Source organism: Narcine bancroftii, chromosome 13 (genome assembly GCF_036971445.1).
Source record: "Narcine bancroftii isolate sNarBan1 chromosome 13, sNarBan1.hap1, whole genome shotgun sequence".
NCBI classification, from domain to species: domain Eukaryota; kingdom Metazoa; phylum Chordata; class Chondrichthyes; order Torpediniformes; family Narcinidae; genus Narcine; species Narcine bancroftii.
This window is the reverse complement of record NC_091481.1, coordinates 2124026-2141505: the sequence shown is the minus strand read 5'-3', so window position 1 is coordinate 2141505 and position 17480 is coordinate 2124026. Positions and strand designations below refer to the sequence as shown.

Below are 17480 nucleotides of genomic sequence, written 5' to 3'. Positions count from 1 at the left end.
TGAGTGAGTGAGATAGAAAGAGAGAGAGAGAAAATATTACCTGCTTGTGGATACATCGATATGCTAGTGGTCACCTGCATGCAGGGATGTATCTACCAGAAATAGAGCCTAAGGCAAGCACTGAAATTGTGCCTCTGTCCAAACATCATAACTTTACCATAATATCAGCTCAAAAATACAAGTCGTTTGTACTCTTTTAATTAACAAATTACAGCACTACATGAAAATTATAACTGCACCTTCCTTGCTTTCACTGATGCAAATTGGTCTGTGATGTGATCAATGTCAGATTTTTCAGTATCTCCTCTTTCTACACAGGAGAGCAAGATCACAGGGTCTGCGCTGATCCATGGCGGCTCGGTGTGTCTTGCTCCTGAAGACCAGCAGGATGGACGGGTAGTCTTTGACGTGCGTAATGTTGAGGAAGTATAGGACGATGAGCTCCTGCAGCCTATCCTCACAGTTCAGCAGCTCCTCGAAACACTTGGGCTCACTCAGGCTAAACACCACATAATCGGCCCCCGGAGCCACTCGAGGCGGGGGTCAGCAAACAACATGGCCGGGCCTCACCACTAGATCCATGCTTTAATGGATGAGCTCGCGGCCTTGGCCCCTGGGTGTGTGCCAGAGTCCCATCTCCATGGAGATCGTGGCATTGACACCTATTCCCATGGTAACCAACACGTCACTTCTCTAGAGTTTGAACCACTTAATGGCAGCGAAGTTGATGCACATGAACAAATGCCCAAAAATTCTGCTCCTTAGAGGCTGGCTTGTCTGACTTTAATAGAAACTGGTCAGTGGCGCCCCCTTCGTGAGGCATGAGCCACACTTTATATTCCCCACTGCCTGCTCGAGGCTGACTGAAGGGGGTATTGGAACCGGGATGTGAGAAGGTGCCGAGGGCACTGAAGGCTTCTTGATTGTGTCAGAGGTTCGGATTGGAGCTCGGGCGCTGATGGATTAGGCTAAAAGTTGTGCAGCTGTGGGAGTGCTGGAGACGAAGCCATGGACACTCACAGAATCTCTTTTGCTTCTCATTCTTCAATTTCTGCTGTTAGCGAATCTTTGTCCATCTTATAGTAGACCAAGGAAAAATTTGTGTCATATTGCATTTCCTCTTTTATTATATGACAACAAAGGAGTCTTGAATCTGTGTGGTGACAGTGTTCCCTGTTGCTGTCCTGGACTTGGACCGATGGTGAAGCACATCGAGGCTGTGCTGGGGTGCAAGTGGAGGGGAATGTACAGGAACTGGTGTTCCCATGCACTCTGTCCTTGCCTGCTAGTTAATAAATGACCTTGACAGGAACTTTTGTTTCTATTTACCTTAGTTCCTCCTCTCTCTTCAATGGTGAATTTTGAAATGTTGACAAGTTACATTCCAGTGTTGAATTAAAAGTGGGAAGTGTTTTATGTGGTTAAACTTGGAGGTTTTTGTTCCAAACAGTCTTTTTACAAGCAATTTGTCAAACGGCCTTGAGCTCGATGCCTTTTGCTACTTAATTTCTTCACTGTCATTGAACCTTGAATTTAAATGGAATCTTTTCCAAGGACAAGACCAGCCAGTGCCTTTGTTTTTCAGATTTCTTGCCATGTCACGCCACCATTCATTTATTTTAGGGAAGTTGAATTTCTGTAACCCCTTTCATGACCTCTGCATTTACCAAAGTTCTCTGGCATCCTTCAAGAACCACAGCAAGATCCCACACATAGGGAGTCACGTGATGGAGTAGTGGCCGGTCAGGGAATTCCAGCCCTCTCCGGAAAAGTTAAAAAAAAGTGCACAAAACACAAAGGGACAAGATTAAAATTTAAAACAAAGTAAAAATAAAGGTGAGAAGAAAATGGCAGCAAAGAGAGAAAAGTCGAAAACAACGGAAAGAAGAGAAGAAGAAAGAACGTTGGAAGAAGAAAGTGAAGGCCTTACCTGTCCGAGGAGGCCCGCCACGGAGAGAGAAGCCCGCTCCCTCAGGTCAGTGGAAGTCCCGGGCTCGGGACGACAAAAATGGCTCACAGAGCTGAGTAAAAGTGCGCAACTGCGCATGCGCGATGCGCATGAAAAAAAACACACTGACGGGAGGGGGGAACAGCTGCAGAGTCAATCTCCACAGCTGAGAGAGACACCTGCAGCACAGCAGCAGGTGCAGAACAGAGACAATAACGAGAACAAGAAAGAAGAGGGTAAAAAGAAAACAAGGAAACAACAGATGGTCAACCCAGAGGAAGAAGAAGAAGAAGAACAGAAAGAAGTGGAAGAAGAAGAGAAAAGCAAGACAATGGATGTATCTTTTTTTAAAGAATATATGGAATCAGTGAAAGAATGGCAATTACAAGAATTTGATGAGATAAAAAGAAGAATTAAGAATGCAGAAGAAAAAATGAATAAAATAGAAATGGTCATATCAGAGATAGGAAAAAGAGTGGAAAATATGGAAGAACGAGAAATAATCGTAGAAATGGAAGTAGAGGACTTAAAAGAGAAATTAGAAGAATCTAATAAAAAAAGTTAAAGAGGCACATGAGCTGTTAGCTCAGAAGATAGATATAATAGAAAACTATAATAGAAGAAATAATATAAAGATAGTGGGCCTTAAGGAAGATGAGAGAATTTATAAAAGATTGGATCCCCAGGGTCCTAGGAAGACCAGAATTACAGGAAGAAATGGAAATAGAGAGGGCACATAGAATATTAGCCCCGAAACCACAACCGCAGCAAAAACCAAGATCTATTTTAGTAAAATTTTTAAGATATACAACAAGAGAAAATATATTGGAGAAAGCAATGAAGAAAATAAGAGAAGACAAAAAGCCATTGGAATACAAAGGTCAAAAATTTTTTTTCTATGCAGACATAAGTTTTGAACTCCTGAAGAAGAGGAAGGAGTTCAATACAGCAAAAATGATCTTATGGAAAAAAGGATATAAATTTATGTTAAAGTATCCAGCGGTACTTAAAATAGTTATTCCAGGGCAACAAAACAGACTATTCTCAGATCCAGAGGAAGCACGAAAATTTGCAGAACAACTACAAAACAAACAGAGAGATGAAGACATGTAATGAGAGTAAAAATGACCACGAACTATATGTATGTGTATATATGGGTATATGTATGTGCATATATGTGCATATGTATAGATGTGCATGTATTGTAAGGTAAAACATCATGAGATGGGAATGTGTAGGGAGTTACCCTGTACAGGGCAGTAACAAGAAGGGGAGGTGTCCTTGTACTCCTGTTAGGTAAAACATCATGAGATGGGACCGGAGAAGGAGTCACCCAGTACTAAGGAGTAACAGAATGCATCCTTGTACTTACAAGATAAGAGAGACATTGATGGATTGAGAGACAGGAAGCTAGCAGGGAAAGGATAGCAACAGTTTTAGTCATTGGACAAGTAATGATATGATGATGTTCTAAGCATGTATCCAAGGGTATAAAAAATCACCATTTTGCTGATAACGGCAGAATGCATTCTCCGGCTAACATCGTTAGTCGCAAGTGTTACAATCCGGTAATAAAGAACAAAGAACCCTGATTTCGACTCAGTCTGGTGTTTGTCTCACTCATTCATGAACAAAGCAGACCTAACAGTATGTGTGTGTATACATGAATGTATCCGTATTTAGAGGAAAATATATAGAGTATAGATAAGAATTAATAAGGGAATGAAAGGGAATAGAGGGAATAAGGAGGGAATTAAAAGAGTGACCTTTGTTACATATAAAAATTGAAATCATTTCCGGGGGGGGGGGGGGGGGCTGGGTGGGGAGGAGTTACGGTCACTGCAAAATCAGTTGACGTTTGCGAGTGAATTCGCTAATCCAAATGGAGAGGGGAGATGTGGTTGTCCGACAAGGGCTAAAGAAGTTTTAAATAGGAGAATAAGGAAAATGTTTGATGTTTTAGAAATGTTGTCTTATAAAGTGTTCAAAACAAGAAAGCAGAAATGGATAAGAAGGAAAGGTGATGATGGAGAAACGGAAAGGGAAGATAAACAACGTATGAAATGGCTACGTTGAACTATATGACTTTAAATATTAACGGAATACATAACCAAATCAAAAGGAAGAAACTGCTAAATTTACTGAAAAAAGAAAAAATTGATATAGCATTTGTGCAAGAAACACATTTAACTGAATTGGAGCACAAGAAATTAAAGAGAGATTGGGTAGGACATGTAACAGCAGCGTCATTTTATTCAAAAGCAAGAGGAGTAGCTATATTAATCAGTAAAAATGTACCAATTAAAATAGAAGAGGAAATAATAGATCCAGCAGGGAGATATGTAATGATAAAATGTCAGATATATTCGGAGTTTTGGAATCTACTCAATGTATATTCACCTAACGAAGAAGATCAAAAGTTTATGCAAGATATTTTTTTGAAGATAGCAGATACGCAAGGGAACATATTAATAGGAGGGGATTTCAACCTTAATTTGGATTCAAATATGGATAAAACTGGGAAAAAAATTAACAGAAAGAACAAAGTAACCAAATTTATAATTAAATCGATGCAAGAAATGCAACTTTTGGATATATGGAGGAAACAGCACCCAAAGGAAAAGGAATATTCATATTATTCGGGTAGACATAAAACATACTCAAGAATAGACCTATTTCTGTTATCAGCTCGTATGCAAGATAGAGTAAGAAAAACAGAATATAAAGCTAGAATATTATCGGATCATTCACCCTTGATATTGACAATAGAGTTAGAGGACATCCCTCCAAGAATGTATAGATGGAGATTAAACTCCATGCTACTTAAAAGGCAGGATTTTAGAGAATTAATTGAAAGACAAATTAAAATGTACTTTGAAATAAATACGGAATCAGTGAAAGATAAGTTTATACTATGGGATGCAATGAAAGCGTTCATTAGAGGGCAAATAATAGGTTATGTAACCAAGATGAAGAAGGACTATAATCAGGAAACAGAGCAGTTGGAAAGGGAAATAGTAAATATAGAAAGAGAATTAGCAATGAAGGAAGATACAACTAAAAGAAGAGAATTGGCAGATAAAAAAATAAAATATGAAACACTACAAACATATAAGGTGGAGAAGAACATAATGAAGACAAACAGAAATATTATGAACTAGGGGAAAAAACGCATAAAATTCTAGCATGGCAGCTTAAGACAGAACAAGCTAAGAAAATGGTATTGGCATCAAGGAAAAAAGACAAACAAATCACATATAATCCAACGGAGATCAAGGAAAACTTTAGAGAATTCTATGAACAATTATACCAAACTGAAAACGAAGGGAAAGAAGGCAAAACAGATGAATTTTTAACTAAAATTTAACTACCAAAATTACAAATAGAGGAACAAAATAAATTAACAGAACCATTTGAAATAGTAGAAATACAAGAGATAATAAAAAAATTACCAAATAATAAAACACCAGGAGAGGATGGATTCCCAATAGAATTCTATAAAACATTTAAAGATTTATTAATTCCTCCCCTCCTGGAAGTAATCAACCAGATTGATAAAACACAAAGCTTACCAGATTCATGTAAAACAGCAATAATTACAGTAATACTAAAGCAAGGGAAAGATCCACTCGCACCAGCGTCATATAGACTAATATCATTACTTAACACAGATTATAAGATAATAGCTAAACTATTAGCAAACAGATTAGCAGAGTATGTACCTAAAATGGTAAATCTAGACCAAACTGGATTTATTAAAAAAAGACGCACAACAGACAATATTTGTAAATTTATTAACTTAATTCATGCAGTAGAAGGGAGTAAAGCACCAACAGTAGCAGTTGCTTTAGACGCAGAGAAGGCCTTTGACAGAGTAGAATGGAATTATTTGTTCAAAGTATTGCAAAAATTCAGTTTACCAGAGAAGTATATTAATTGGATTAAGGCATTATAAAAGGGGCCATTGGCGAAAGTGACAGTAAATGGATATATATCAAAGCAATTTAACAAGCAGATCAACAAGGCAGGGATGCCCACTATCACCCTTATTGTTCGCGTTAGCTATAGAACCACTAGCAGAATTGATAAGAACAGAAAATAATATAAAAGGGATAAAAATAAAAGACAAGGAATATAAAATCAGTTTATTTGCGGATGATGTTATAGTATACTTAAAGGAACCAGAACTATCAATAAAAGAATTATATAAGAAATTGAAGGAATATGGAGAAGTGTCGGGTTACAAGATTAACGTAAATAAAAGTGAAGCAATGCCTATGAATGATGCGGATTTCTCAAAATTTAAGAAGGAATCACCATTCAGATGGCAAATGCAAGCAATAAGATACCTAGGTATACAAATAAATAAAAACCTCGGCCAACTATATAAACTCAATTATTATCCACTAATGAAAAAATTACAGGACGATTTAGAGCATTGGAAAGATTTACCACTAACACTAATAGGAAGGATAAACTGTATTAAAATGAACATTTTTCCAAGGATATTATACCTATTTCAGGCATTCCCAATACACCTGACAGAGAAATTCTTCAAGGAGTTAAAGAAAATAATAAGGAAATTTTTATGGAAAGGGGGGAAACCGAGGATAGCACTAGATAAATTAACAGAATGGTATAAACAAGGAGGCTTACAACTGCTAAACTTTAAAAATTATTATAGAGCCGCACAATTAAGATACCTATCAGATTTTTATCAAACAAGGGAAAAGCCAGATTGGACTAGATTAGAACTAGATAAAATAGGGGAGAAGATACCTGAACATATATTATATAATTGGGATGAAAAATTGGTACAACGTAGGAATTCTCCAGTATTGCATCATCTGCTCAACATTTGGAAGAAGATTCATGTAGAAAGGAATAAAACAAATTACCAACTACCAAAACTAATACTGACGCAAAATCAGTTACTCCCTTTTATAATAGATAACCTTTCCTTTAGAGAATGGGAGAAAAAAGGGATCAAAAGAATAGAAAATTGTTTTTCAGGAAATAGATTATTATCCTTTGAACAAATGAAAGATAAATACAATATAACTCAAGATACAGTGCTGGCATATTACCAATTGAGATTCTACTTGAAGGACAAATTAGGAAGCAGTCTGAGGTTACCAGAGGGAAGTAACTTTGAATATGTGATTACAGATACAATGATAATCAAAAGATTTATAACAAATATGTATATTAAACTGCAAGAAAAGGAGAACGAGGAAACAAATGGTAAAACTAAACAAAAATGGGAACAAGACTTAAATATAAAGATAAAAAAGGAAACATGGGAGAAGTTATGTTCTGGAATGATGAGAAATGCAATAAATACGAGGTTACGTATGATACAATATAACTGGATACACAGGCTATACATTACACCTCAAAAGTTAAATAAATGGGACTCAACAGTATCTGACAGATGTTTTCGTTGTAAAAAAGAAATGGGAACAACAATTCATGCAATGTGGACATGTGAGAAAGTAGAAAAATTTTGGGAAGATCTAAACCAGATATTAAATAAAATTACAGAAAACAATATACCAAAAAACCCAGAGATCTTCCTTCTAAGTAACATAAAAAACAAAGAATTTGGACTTGATTTGGATGGTGCACAAAAAAGATTTGTTAAGATAGCTCTAGCCGTAGCAAAAAAATGTATTATGTCAACCTGGAAATTGGAAGATAATTTGAGAATACAACAATGGTATATAGAAATGAAAAAATGGATTCCATTAGAAAAAATAACATATAGTTTAAGAAATAATATTGAAATATTTGAACAAATATGGGAGCCATACATGAAACACAATAGAGAAAACCTACCGGGGACATCTACCACCTAAATTAACGAAAGGAGAAGGAAATGAAAAGAATTGACTCAGTGGAATTTCTTGTTTATTTTTATTGAATGACAACATTGTTTGACTGGTTTAATGTATCTTAGATTTTGTACTTTAAATGGATGTGGGGGAGGTAGGGAGGGTGGGATGGGAGGAGGGAGTTGGGGGGAGAAAATGACACTGTATATATTTGAAAAGGAAAATGTATGTATCATGGTCAATGTGGTTTATGGTGTGAAAAATAAAAAATGTAAAAAAAAATGACAAACTCAAAGAACAAAAGATCCCACACACAGCAACTGTGTTGAATTGGACATAACAAATGGGAGACTCATAACAGTAAAATGCCGGTAACTCTCAGCAAGTCAGGCAGAATCGGTGACAGATCCAAGGGTCTCCAATATGAAACGTCAACTCTGTTTCCCTCTTCACAGACATGGCCTAAATAACAATTGAGTCTAGAGCAGTGGTTCTCAACCTTCCCCCCCCCCCCCTCACTCACGTACCACCTTAAGTCATCCCCTAATAATCTCAGAGCACCTATGACATAGGGATGACTTAAGGTGGTACGTGAGTGGAAAGAAAAAGTTTGAAAACCAATGAGGGGAGGAAAATTTAGGGGAGAATTTGAAGGCAAATATTTTACACAGAGAATGGTGGGTGCCTGCAATGCAATGCCAGGGGTGGTGGTGGAGGCTGGGACAATGGGAGGGTTTAAGAGGGACAAACAAAGATGTTAGTGAAAGAGGGCAGTAGGTGTGAGGTATAATGCCAAGCAGGTTCATATAGGTCAGCACAACATTGTTGTGTTCTATGTAACCAGCCCAAGTTGGCCAGGCAGTGCATTGGCTCATCTACCTCATGCCTTGAATCAGAAATTTAAACTGCAAACACTGGGCAAGAACAATGCATGAAGTTGCTCCGTGCACAACCTTCTTAAATTGTGAATTCAAGCTCCACTTCAGAGACTTAGGTGAGTCTGTGCTTGCGCACTGAGGGAATGCTGCATTGTCAAAGGTGGCGTCTTGTGGATGAGGCCATGAATCGGAACGTTGCCTGCTCTGCCAGGACAATGGGAAAGACCTCCTGATACTGATCTGAGGAAGGATGCAGCAATTTCGCCCAATGTCCTGGACAATAGGTCCTCCCTTAATCCATGAGTTACTCACTCATTCCTGCTTTCTGCAGGGGGCTTACTGGGATACAATGGGTTGCCAGATTTCCTAAATTAGAGCCTTGGTTGGAACTCTGAAGGTTCTCATTGTCTGTAATTAGTTTAACAAGTTGTAAAAGTAAAGGAGAAATGTAAAATGCAATACACAAATGTGCTGGAGAAATGCAGTAGGTCATTCAGCATCTATTGGAAGCAAAGGGTGACCGAAGAACACCAAAGGACCCAGACACGAAATATTGGTTACCTTTTACTTCCGACTGATGCTGTGTATTGCATATTGTACTACAATCACTACAGACTTTCCTGTTTAATAAAAAATATAAAATGCTCTGGTCTGCTAGACTACGTCACACAATAAAACAGTGCACTTGCAAGCGGAGTTCTAATTGGCAGTGAAGTCCACATTGTGTTTCCTGACGTGGAGTTCTCAATGTTTCTGGAACATTCCTGGCACTGAATATCCACAGAAAGCTGTCCAAGAGTCGGAAAGCAGCCAGGCAACCATTTGAGAGATTTACACTGGTGTGTCTGGGACTGGCTCTTAGTTGTAGGACCCCCCCTCCCCCCAACGAGAGTTTCCACCTATTTAAGCCCATGAGAAACTTACATGTATCAATAAGATCACTATTTAATCATCTAAGCTCTACTGAGCACAGCTCTGAATTAGATTCAAGATTACTTGATTGTCATGTAATAAAACAAAAAACTTAATATTACATAAAATTTCCTTTAGCCCTACTGTACAGCAGAAAAAGATTTGCCATCAGTAGAAATTGCCCAGTGCCCTTAACAGCCAGAAAAATCCCCCCTCCCCCCAGAGTCACTGTCCATGGCTTTGCTTCCAACACTACTGCAGCTTTCAGTCGGAACCATCAGTGACCCAAGCTCCAGATGCAATTCCTCAGTCATTGCCCCTGTTAAACCCTTCACCCCAGGAGTCTATTAGAGGTCTACAAGATTCTGAGAGGCAGAGATTGGGTGGACAGCCAGCACCTTTTTCCCAGGGCGGGAGTACCAAACAGCAGAGGACATTTGTACAAAGCGAAGGGAGAAAAGTTTAGGGGAGATGTCAGGGGAAAGTTTTTTTTAAAACACAGAGTTGTGGGTGGCTGGGATGCATTGCTAGGGGTGGTGGTGGAGGATGGTACAATAAGGACATTGAAAAGGCATTTAGTCAGGCTGAAATAAAAATAGAGGGTTACAGGTGTGAGGTCTGGAAGGTTAAGTTGTTGAGTAGGTTTGTAGAAGTTGGCACAACATTGTGGGCAGAAGGGCCTGTAGTGTGCTGGAATGTTTTATGATATTACCTCCACTGCAAAGTCAAGGGTTCCCAGGTTATGGAAGGAATGATTTACAGAAATACGATATTACGCATATCCCCCCAACTTACTTTTTAAAGTATTATTTAGGTAATATAATAATAAACATTGTGTGGTATTCATTAATGGCTACAGGATTACTTATGGGTAGTGTCGAGGTAAATATTTAGCAAGAGTTCTAGCATGTGTATGTGGAGTGATATGACGTGTAGCTTTGGAACTCAGACGCATCTGATTTGTGGAGAAATCAGTTTGTAGACAGGTCTCCTGACGTAACCTGGGGTCTGCTTCTATCCCCTTCCTTGAACAGCATCAGGGCTCATCGCAAACACAAAGGAGGAAAGTCAACTCAATCAACGATGACAAACAAAGTCTCACAAAACCCTCCACTAATGTCTTCACTGGTCAACCTAGTGAAGAGCACATTCCAGCAAGTGATGGAAGGAAATGGCCGTGGCTCCCGGTCAGGCTTACCTTGAGTAGTCGCCTTTAGCTTCCTGCAAAGAATGGAAGAAGCAGAATGTTAATCACTCACAAACAAAGAACCTCCCCATATAATCCAAGCAGTTCCGGCTGCCTTGCAACTGAACTGCACCTCTCTCTCTCTGCTTTGGCTTCTGACTGTGGGCTGACCCACTTCTGAGCAAATTATTGTCTGTCTATTCATGAGGTAATCCTGGCTCATACATGAACTGACTGGAACCCAGCCTTGGGCTCTGCTCCTTCTACAGATTTGTACCACGGACTCCACTGGAACTTACTGACTCTTGAGGGCAGTCAGTGGAATGGAACACACACTATGCAGTTACCATGAGTGACCAGGCTTCGCCACATTAGGCAAGTGTGAATAGTGTGGGTGGTAGGAAATAAACCCCGTTCTGTCATCTTCTTGCGGAGTCTTGCCCAGAAACGACAAGCCTGTGCTTAAGTGTTAACTATAAGTTTTGGGGTTGTGGAGTGAGAGTGAGACAGGAGAGCTGGTCCTGTAACATCAAATGCCTTCCATCCTTCTATTTGTCTAACACTAGATGACGTTCTCTCACCATCCATTCCAGATGAGCCTTGATTAATCATAAAAGTTATAATAATTTAAGGTTCAATAGTTTTTCCTGGGCCAACAAAAGGAAATAGTGGATATTTGTTTAAGGTGAGTGGTGGAAAGTTTAGAGGAGGTTCTTTCCCCCCCCCCCCTCCCCACAGAGGGGTAGGTGTGTGGAATGTATGGCCAGGGTGGTGGTCGAAGCTGGTACAATAGATTTAAAAGACTCTTGGACTGCCACGTGGTTGCAGGAAAATAAAGGATTATGGGTGTGGGCTAACTAAGATTCAGCAGATAAATTAAAAAAATTTAAATTAAATAAAATGTAGACATACAGCACGGTTCTAGGACCTTCCACCCCATGCCACATAAATACATCCAACTGACCTACACCCCCGGTACATTTTGAAAGGTGGGAGGAAAGCGGAGTCTCTGGAGGAAACCCACGCAGACATAGGGAGCTCCTTAAAGACATCACTGCATTCGAACCTGACCGCTGGCAGTCTAAGTGTTGCGCTAACTGTGACACTAACCGTGCCACCCTGCACCACCATCCCTTTTGCCACTCAGTCACTACTGCCCCTCTCCCCATGACCCTCTTTCTATCTCCAACCCTCTTCTCTCCACCCTTCCCCAGTTCTGATCATTAACGGTTTCCAATAAATTGATATCCAGCCTCCCCCTGTGATCATTGGGCAAAGTGCCCCTGAAGTAGTAAAAGGTGTGTTGAGAGGTTGCGAGGAACCTCAACAGATCCAGTCATAATTTCAAGAGATTTTACATGTCCACTTAAAACACGTTTAACACCCTAAGTTAAAACCCACTTCAAACCATAAATTAAAAGCTACACCTGTGGGCCTCTTGTATTACTCTCGGATGGAAACAGTGATGGGAAAATAGTCGGTCTGTGCTCAACAATTCACTGCCGTGAATGGTTCTGCAAATGAACCTCCTTGACCAAGCCCCTTCTTGATCGGTCCGATTGTTCTGTTGCCAAATTCCTGGACATTAATCACTTCAATTAAACCGATCATCCCATGAACCTTCCTTTTTAACTGTACATTGAGCAGAAGCAAATGCCCTGATTAGAAGGTAATAACCGACTACATGGACTCAGGGTCATGAATGGGAGCTTGGCTGCAGATTCAGGATGGGGGCCAGGCATAGACAGGGAACACAGAAGAGAACAGTATCGGTGCTGAGCTCCAGGCACAGATCCCACAAAATCTTGGCACCGTGGGGGTCCTTCGCAGACGATCTGCTTCGGCCACGACCCTCAAACCCCGTCCCCTTTCCCGGGGTGGGGGGATAGAGATTCTCCGCATTGATTGCTCTCAGCTCACTGGGTGGCAACTTCAAGGGGGAAGATGGAGCGAGAGGATGTCCCTCTCTCTCGGTGCTGGATGGGCCGGGGGGCAGGGGGGGTTTCCCAGGGGAGGGTGGGCAAACCACCCGCAGCCGTCACGGTGGAAGCGCTCCTTTTGCACGGGAAGCACCAGAGCGCGGCCGCCGACCCGACCTGATTGAAGGGTCCCGGCTCAGCCTCCTCCCTGCCCCGGGGTGGTGGTGGGGGGGGGGGGGGCAGGAACAGACCGGGGGTCCCGTTTAAAGCCCTTACCTGCAGGATGTAGGCTGCCAGTTCAAAAATGGCCTCGGTGTCGACTTCAATCAGCTCCTGCAGGAGGAATGAACAAGTCTCAGCGAGGGACATGAGGGGGCCGGCCCCCCGCACCCACCCCCCTCCCCCGACGCGCCCTCGCTTCAACGGGACCTTTCATTCGGAGTGAGCTGCGGGAAGGCGGGGACCTGCTGATCGCTGCTCGGGGCAGGGCGCAGAAACAAAAGGCAACCCCCCCCCCCCCCTCCCCCCGGTCCAGCGGGGCGCAGGGAGTCTCCAACGGGACGGGCACGAATGCCGGAACTGAGTCCCGGGTGGAGGGGGGATGGGTCCCATCCCACCGCCCACTCTGCAGTGGCCGGCTCTCCGGAAGGGGCAGGGGTGGTGGGGAGAGGGTGAGAAGGAGTAGGTTGGGGGGGGGGGGGGGGGGGGGGGGGGGCTCCGCGCCCCACCCTCTCAGATGACGGCGCCCTCTTTGCACAAAGCCGGCCGGAGCTCCAGGCTGAGTTGGGCAACACCCACGAGGGTCTCTTCCCTCACCTCTCCCTGACCGGGCAGCCGCAGCTACTCCTTCTCTCCCCCCCCCAATAAAACCTCACTGTTCCTCTCCCCCCCCCCCCCAATCGCACAAGGCAGAGGATTGTTCTTCAGTGAGTTCCATTGAATTAACGCCCCCCAGCCCAGTGTCGATGAAACAGCCCAGACCCAGTCGAGACACAGCAGAGGGTCTGCGAACAGTTGTGTTGGAGAGGGGCAGCTTCCCAACCACTCCAGCCTGGCTATGAGGAACATTAATCAGAGGGGCAGACACTGCTGCATCCGTGGGTACCCGCCACTGAGCCGCCTAATGAGAGCGAGTTTATTGTCATACACTGTGTAGAAATCTGCACATGCACTCCAATTCTTCCTTGCTCCAGCCCAACAGGGGTTTCCCGAAGGAAAAAAAGCTATGACCGCTTACATTAATTAAAGAGATCATAAATTCAAAAGATAGATCATATTCAAAATTTTTTTTAAAGTCAATGAAATTAAAATTTAGCATGGTAACAGGCCCTTCTGCCCCATGAGCCTGTGCCACCCAATTGACCAACAACCCCAAGTCCATTTCAAACGGTGGGAGTAAACCAGAGCCTTGGGGGAAACCCCACGCAGACATGGGGAGAACATACAAAGTTCTTGGAGTCAGCACAGGATTTGAACCCTTGTCCCGATCGCTGGCGCTGTAACAGTGCTGACTATTAAATGAAAATGCTATTCTTTGTGTCAATTAAGTCTGGCCTTGTCAACAAAAAATCTGCCTCAGGTTTAAACTTTTTTAAATGATCCAACAGTATCAGTCATATCGAGCATCTGGCCATGCGGTTAGGTGCGGGGTTTCAGTTTTTCTCCTCTACTATTTTCTTCTTTCCTCCTTTTTATATTTTAAGGTTTTTTTTCCCAATAAATGTATATACTATTTAGAATATGAATTATGGATATGATATACAATTTATGTATGTAAGTGATATACGGAATGTCTCATTTCATTTGTTTAATTGTCCATATTATCATATTGAAATGTGCCTTTTTGTGTCAGTTCTTTATTAAAATCAATAAAAATATTTTAAAAGAAAGATGATCCAACAGTGACTGGTATTGGGGAAACAGGTTGGAGATGGGGAAATTGTCTAGTTGGAAGCCTTGCTCAGTACAAAACTTGACACCAGGACTTTCTTGGCAGATTCAGCTTCTGATACCCATGGGACTGCAGACAAAAGGATGTCCACAAAATCCCAAATCCCTCTCATACCTGTTTAAGTCAGGAGAAAGCATGCACTTGGCTGCTGGCCAGATAGGCCTGCGACGAAGTCTCATTTACTGAGAATTGTTTCAGGAATTAATTCCTGAAACCCTGAGTCCCTGACCAATGGAGTTGGAACGTGCTCCACTCTCTCCGTCAGTTCCACAGAGAATCTCCCAGCATGCAGTGCTCCTTGCCATTCCTTGGAAGCACAGAGAATAGGAGCTAGAGAAGGCCATTCAGCCCTTCAAACATAAACCTCCATTCAATACGATCATGGTTGATCATATGACCTCAGTCCCCTATTCCTGATTTCCTTCCATATCCCCATATCCCCTTGATTCTCGACCAGTGGGCCATGGCTTCCATGTGAGTCTTTAAAAATGTTAAATAAAATACTTTAAATTAGATAAAGAGTTGAAAATATTCTTCAGTCATTGCCACTAGTGGGCAATAGTATGTTAGGCTGAAAGCAAGGTGGACCTGAGACTAAAAAAGTTGAGAATCACTGCAGTACAGACACATCCAACTCCTTATTAATATAGAGAAACACAAATGCTGGGGATGCTGGAATCTCGAGCAGACAAGGAATTTCTGGAGTAACTCAGCAGGCCAGAGAGGACCCATGGGAGAAGAGTTTCTGGTCAGGATTCTTTATCAAGATGGGGATTTTCTAGGTCTGAAGATGATTACAGAGATAAGTCTGGGGAAGAGGAATAGGCTGAGATCATGGAAGAATTTGAAACAATGCTGAGAATAGGACTGTTGATCATGTTCCCCTCAGTGGCCCACATTCCCCTCCATGAGCCTTTGTGTGCTTCATTATTTCAAGGGGCCTGTCACAGAGAACGGGACGAAATCTCGTTCTCCATTCTCATACATATAGCTGCTCTTCATAATCTACAGCTCAGCCTTCAACACCAGGATTCCCTCAGTGTTGGTCAAGAAGCTACAAACCCTGGGCCTCTGTACCCTCACTGCAACTGGATCCTTGACTTCCTCATCAGCAGGCCACAGTCAGTGCGAAGTGAAAATGTCTTCTCCTCACTGATTATCAACACAGGGACACCCCAAGGATGTGGGCTTAGCCCACCACTCTACTTGTTATACACCCATGACTGTGTGGCTAGGCACAATTCCAATGCCATCTACAATTTACCAATGACACCACAGTTGTCGGCAAAATCACAAATGGCAAAGAGGAAGAGTACGGGAGGGAGATAGATCCAGCTCGTTGAGAGGTGGTACAATAACAACCATGGACTCAACATGAGCAAAACCAAAGAGATGATTGTGGACTTCAGGAGGAGTTAGGAAAATATGACCCAGTCCTCATCAAGGGCTCAACAGTGGAGAGGTTCAAGAACTTCAAATTCCTGGTGTCAACATCTTTGAGGATCTGTCCTTGAACCTCCATGTTGATGCAATCACAAAGAAGGCTCGCCAGTGGCTATACTTTGTGAGGTGTTTGAGGAGATCAGTACGTCATGAAGACTCTTGAAAACTTCTACAGGTGCCTCACTTTGACTTTTTGGACTCTGTTTTTATTTATTTATTTTGTAAGGTGGTTACAAATGAATGTTTGCACTATGATTTTCATGACTTGTTCATGACAATAAATTCTTATTCTGATTCACATGATCAGTGATCTAGACATAGAACATGAAGAAGAGCAGATGTATGAAGGACTTGTTGTCAGGTAGAAGGGAAAGACGTAGTGAATGTTTCGAATGAAGGGGTTATGACCTGAAACATTGGCTGTTTCTCTACAGATGCTACCTGATCTGTTGAGTGCTCAAATCGAAACCTTACACTTGCAGAAGTGTTTACAACCTGCTACTCTCAAATTGAATGAGACATGCAGTTGGCATAGGAAATGAACATCATCCCTGAAGATCTGTCCTGTGGCCTCCACGTTGATGCAATCACAAAGAAGGCTCGCCAGTGGCTATACTTTGTGAGGTGTTTGAGGAGATCAGTACGTCATGAAGACTCTGCAAATTCTACAGGTGTACCATGGAGAGCATTCCGACTGGCTGCATCACTGTCTGCCAATTCACGGGGCTGGAAAAGGCTACAGAGGGTTGTGAACTCGGCCAGCGCCATCACGGGCACCAGTCTTTGCTCCATTACGAACATCTACAAGAGGTGATGTCTCAAGAAAGTCTACTCAAGGGCCCCCACCACCCAGGCCATGTCCTCTATCATCTGGAAGGATGTACAGGAACCTGAAGATGAGCACCCAACAGCACAGGACAGCTTCTTCCCCTCCGCCGTCAGATTCCTGAACAGACAGTGAACCCCAGGCACAGCCGCACTTTCTCTTCCTTTACATTTATTTATTTTAAATGTAATTTATAGCATCACTTGCACCTGTGACGCTGCCGCAAAACAATGAATTTCACGACAAGACAATAAATTCTGATTCTGAAGGACTGACAAGTTGAGTAGCTGTATATATATGCAGGATGTTGCTAAGACCACACTTGCAGTATTATGCAAAGTTTGGTCACCCAGCGAAAGGAAAGATGACATTAAACTTGAAAGGGTGCAGATCAGGTTCCTGGGATCTGCTGGATAGGCTTCAATCGCTCACCCTGGAGCGAAGGACATTGAGGAGGGACCACTCAGAGGTCAAAAAAATCACGAGGGCATCATTCAGGTCAATAATCATTATTAATGCAAGCAACTAAGTTTTAGTTTACCTTCGGCATTAGGTTCAGCACAGATAAGTTAAGCCAAGGCCT

The 17480-nt window shown here is 42.1% G+C and overlaps 1 protein-coding gene across 6 annotated transcripts in view; it reads right to left on the bottom strand.

The window, feature by feature from the left end:
- Positions 1-17480, bottom strand: part of frmd4a (FERM domain containing 4A) — a 371653-nt gene that overhangs the window by 106025 nt on the left and 248148 nt on the right. For all 6 annotated transcript variants that reach the window (XM_069907581.1, XM_069907580.1, XM_069907582.1 and 3 more), the window contains 2 exons: positions 12954-13010; positions 10771-10793 (listed from right to left, as the gene is read on the bottom strand). In XM_069907581.1, the coding sequence (XP_069763682.1) occupies positions 10771-10793; positions 12954-13010 (80 nt within the window). The remainder of the gene's footprint in view (positions 1-10770; positions 10794-12953; positions 13011-17480) is intronic.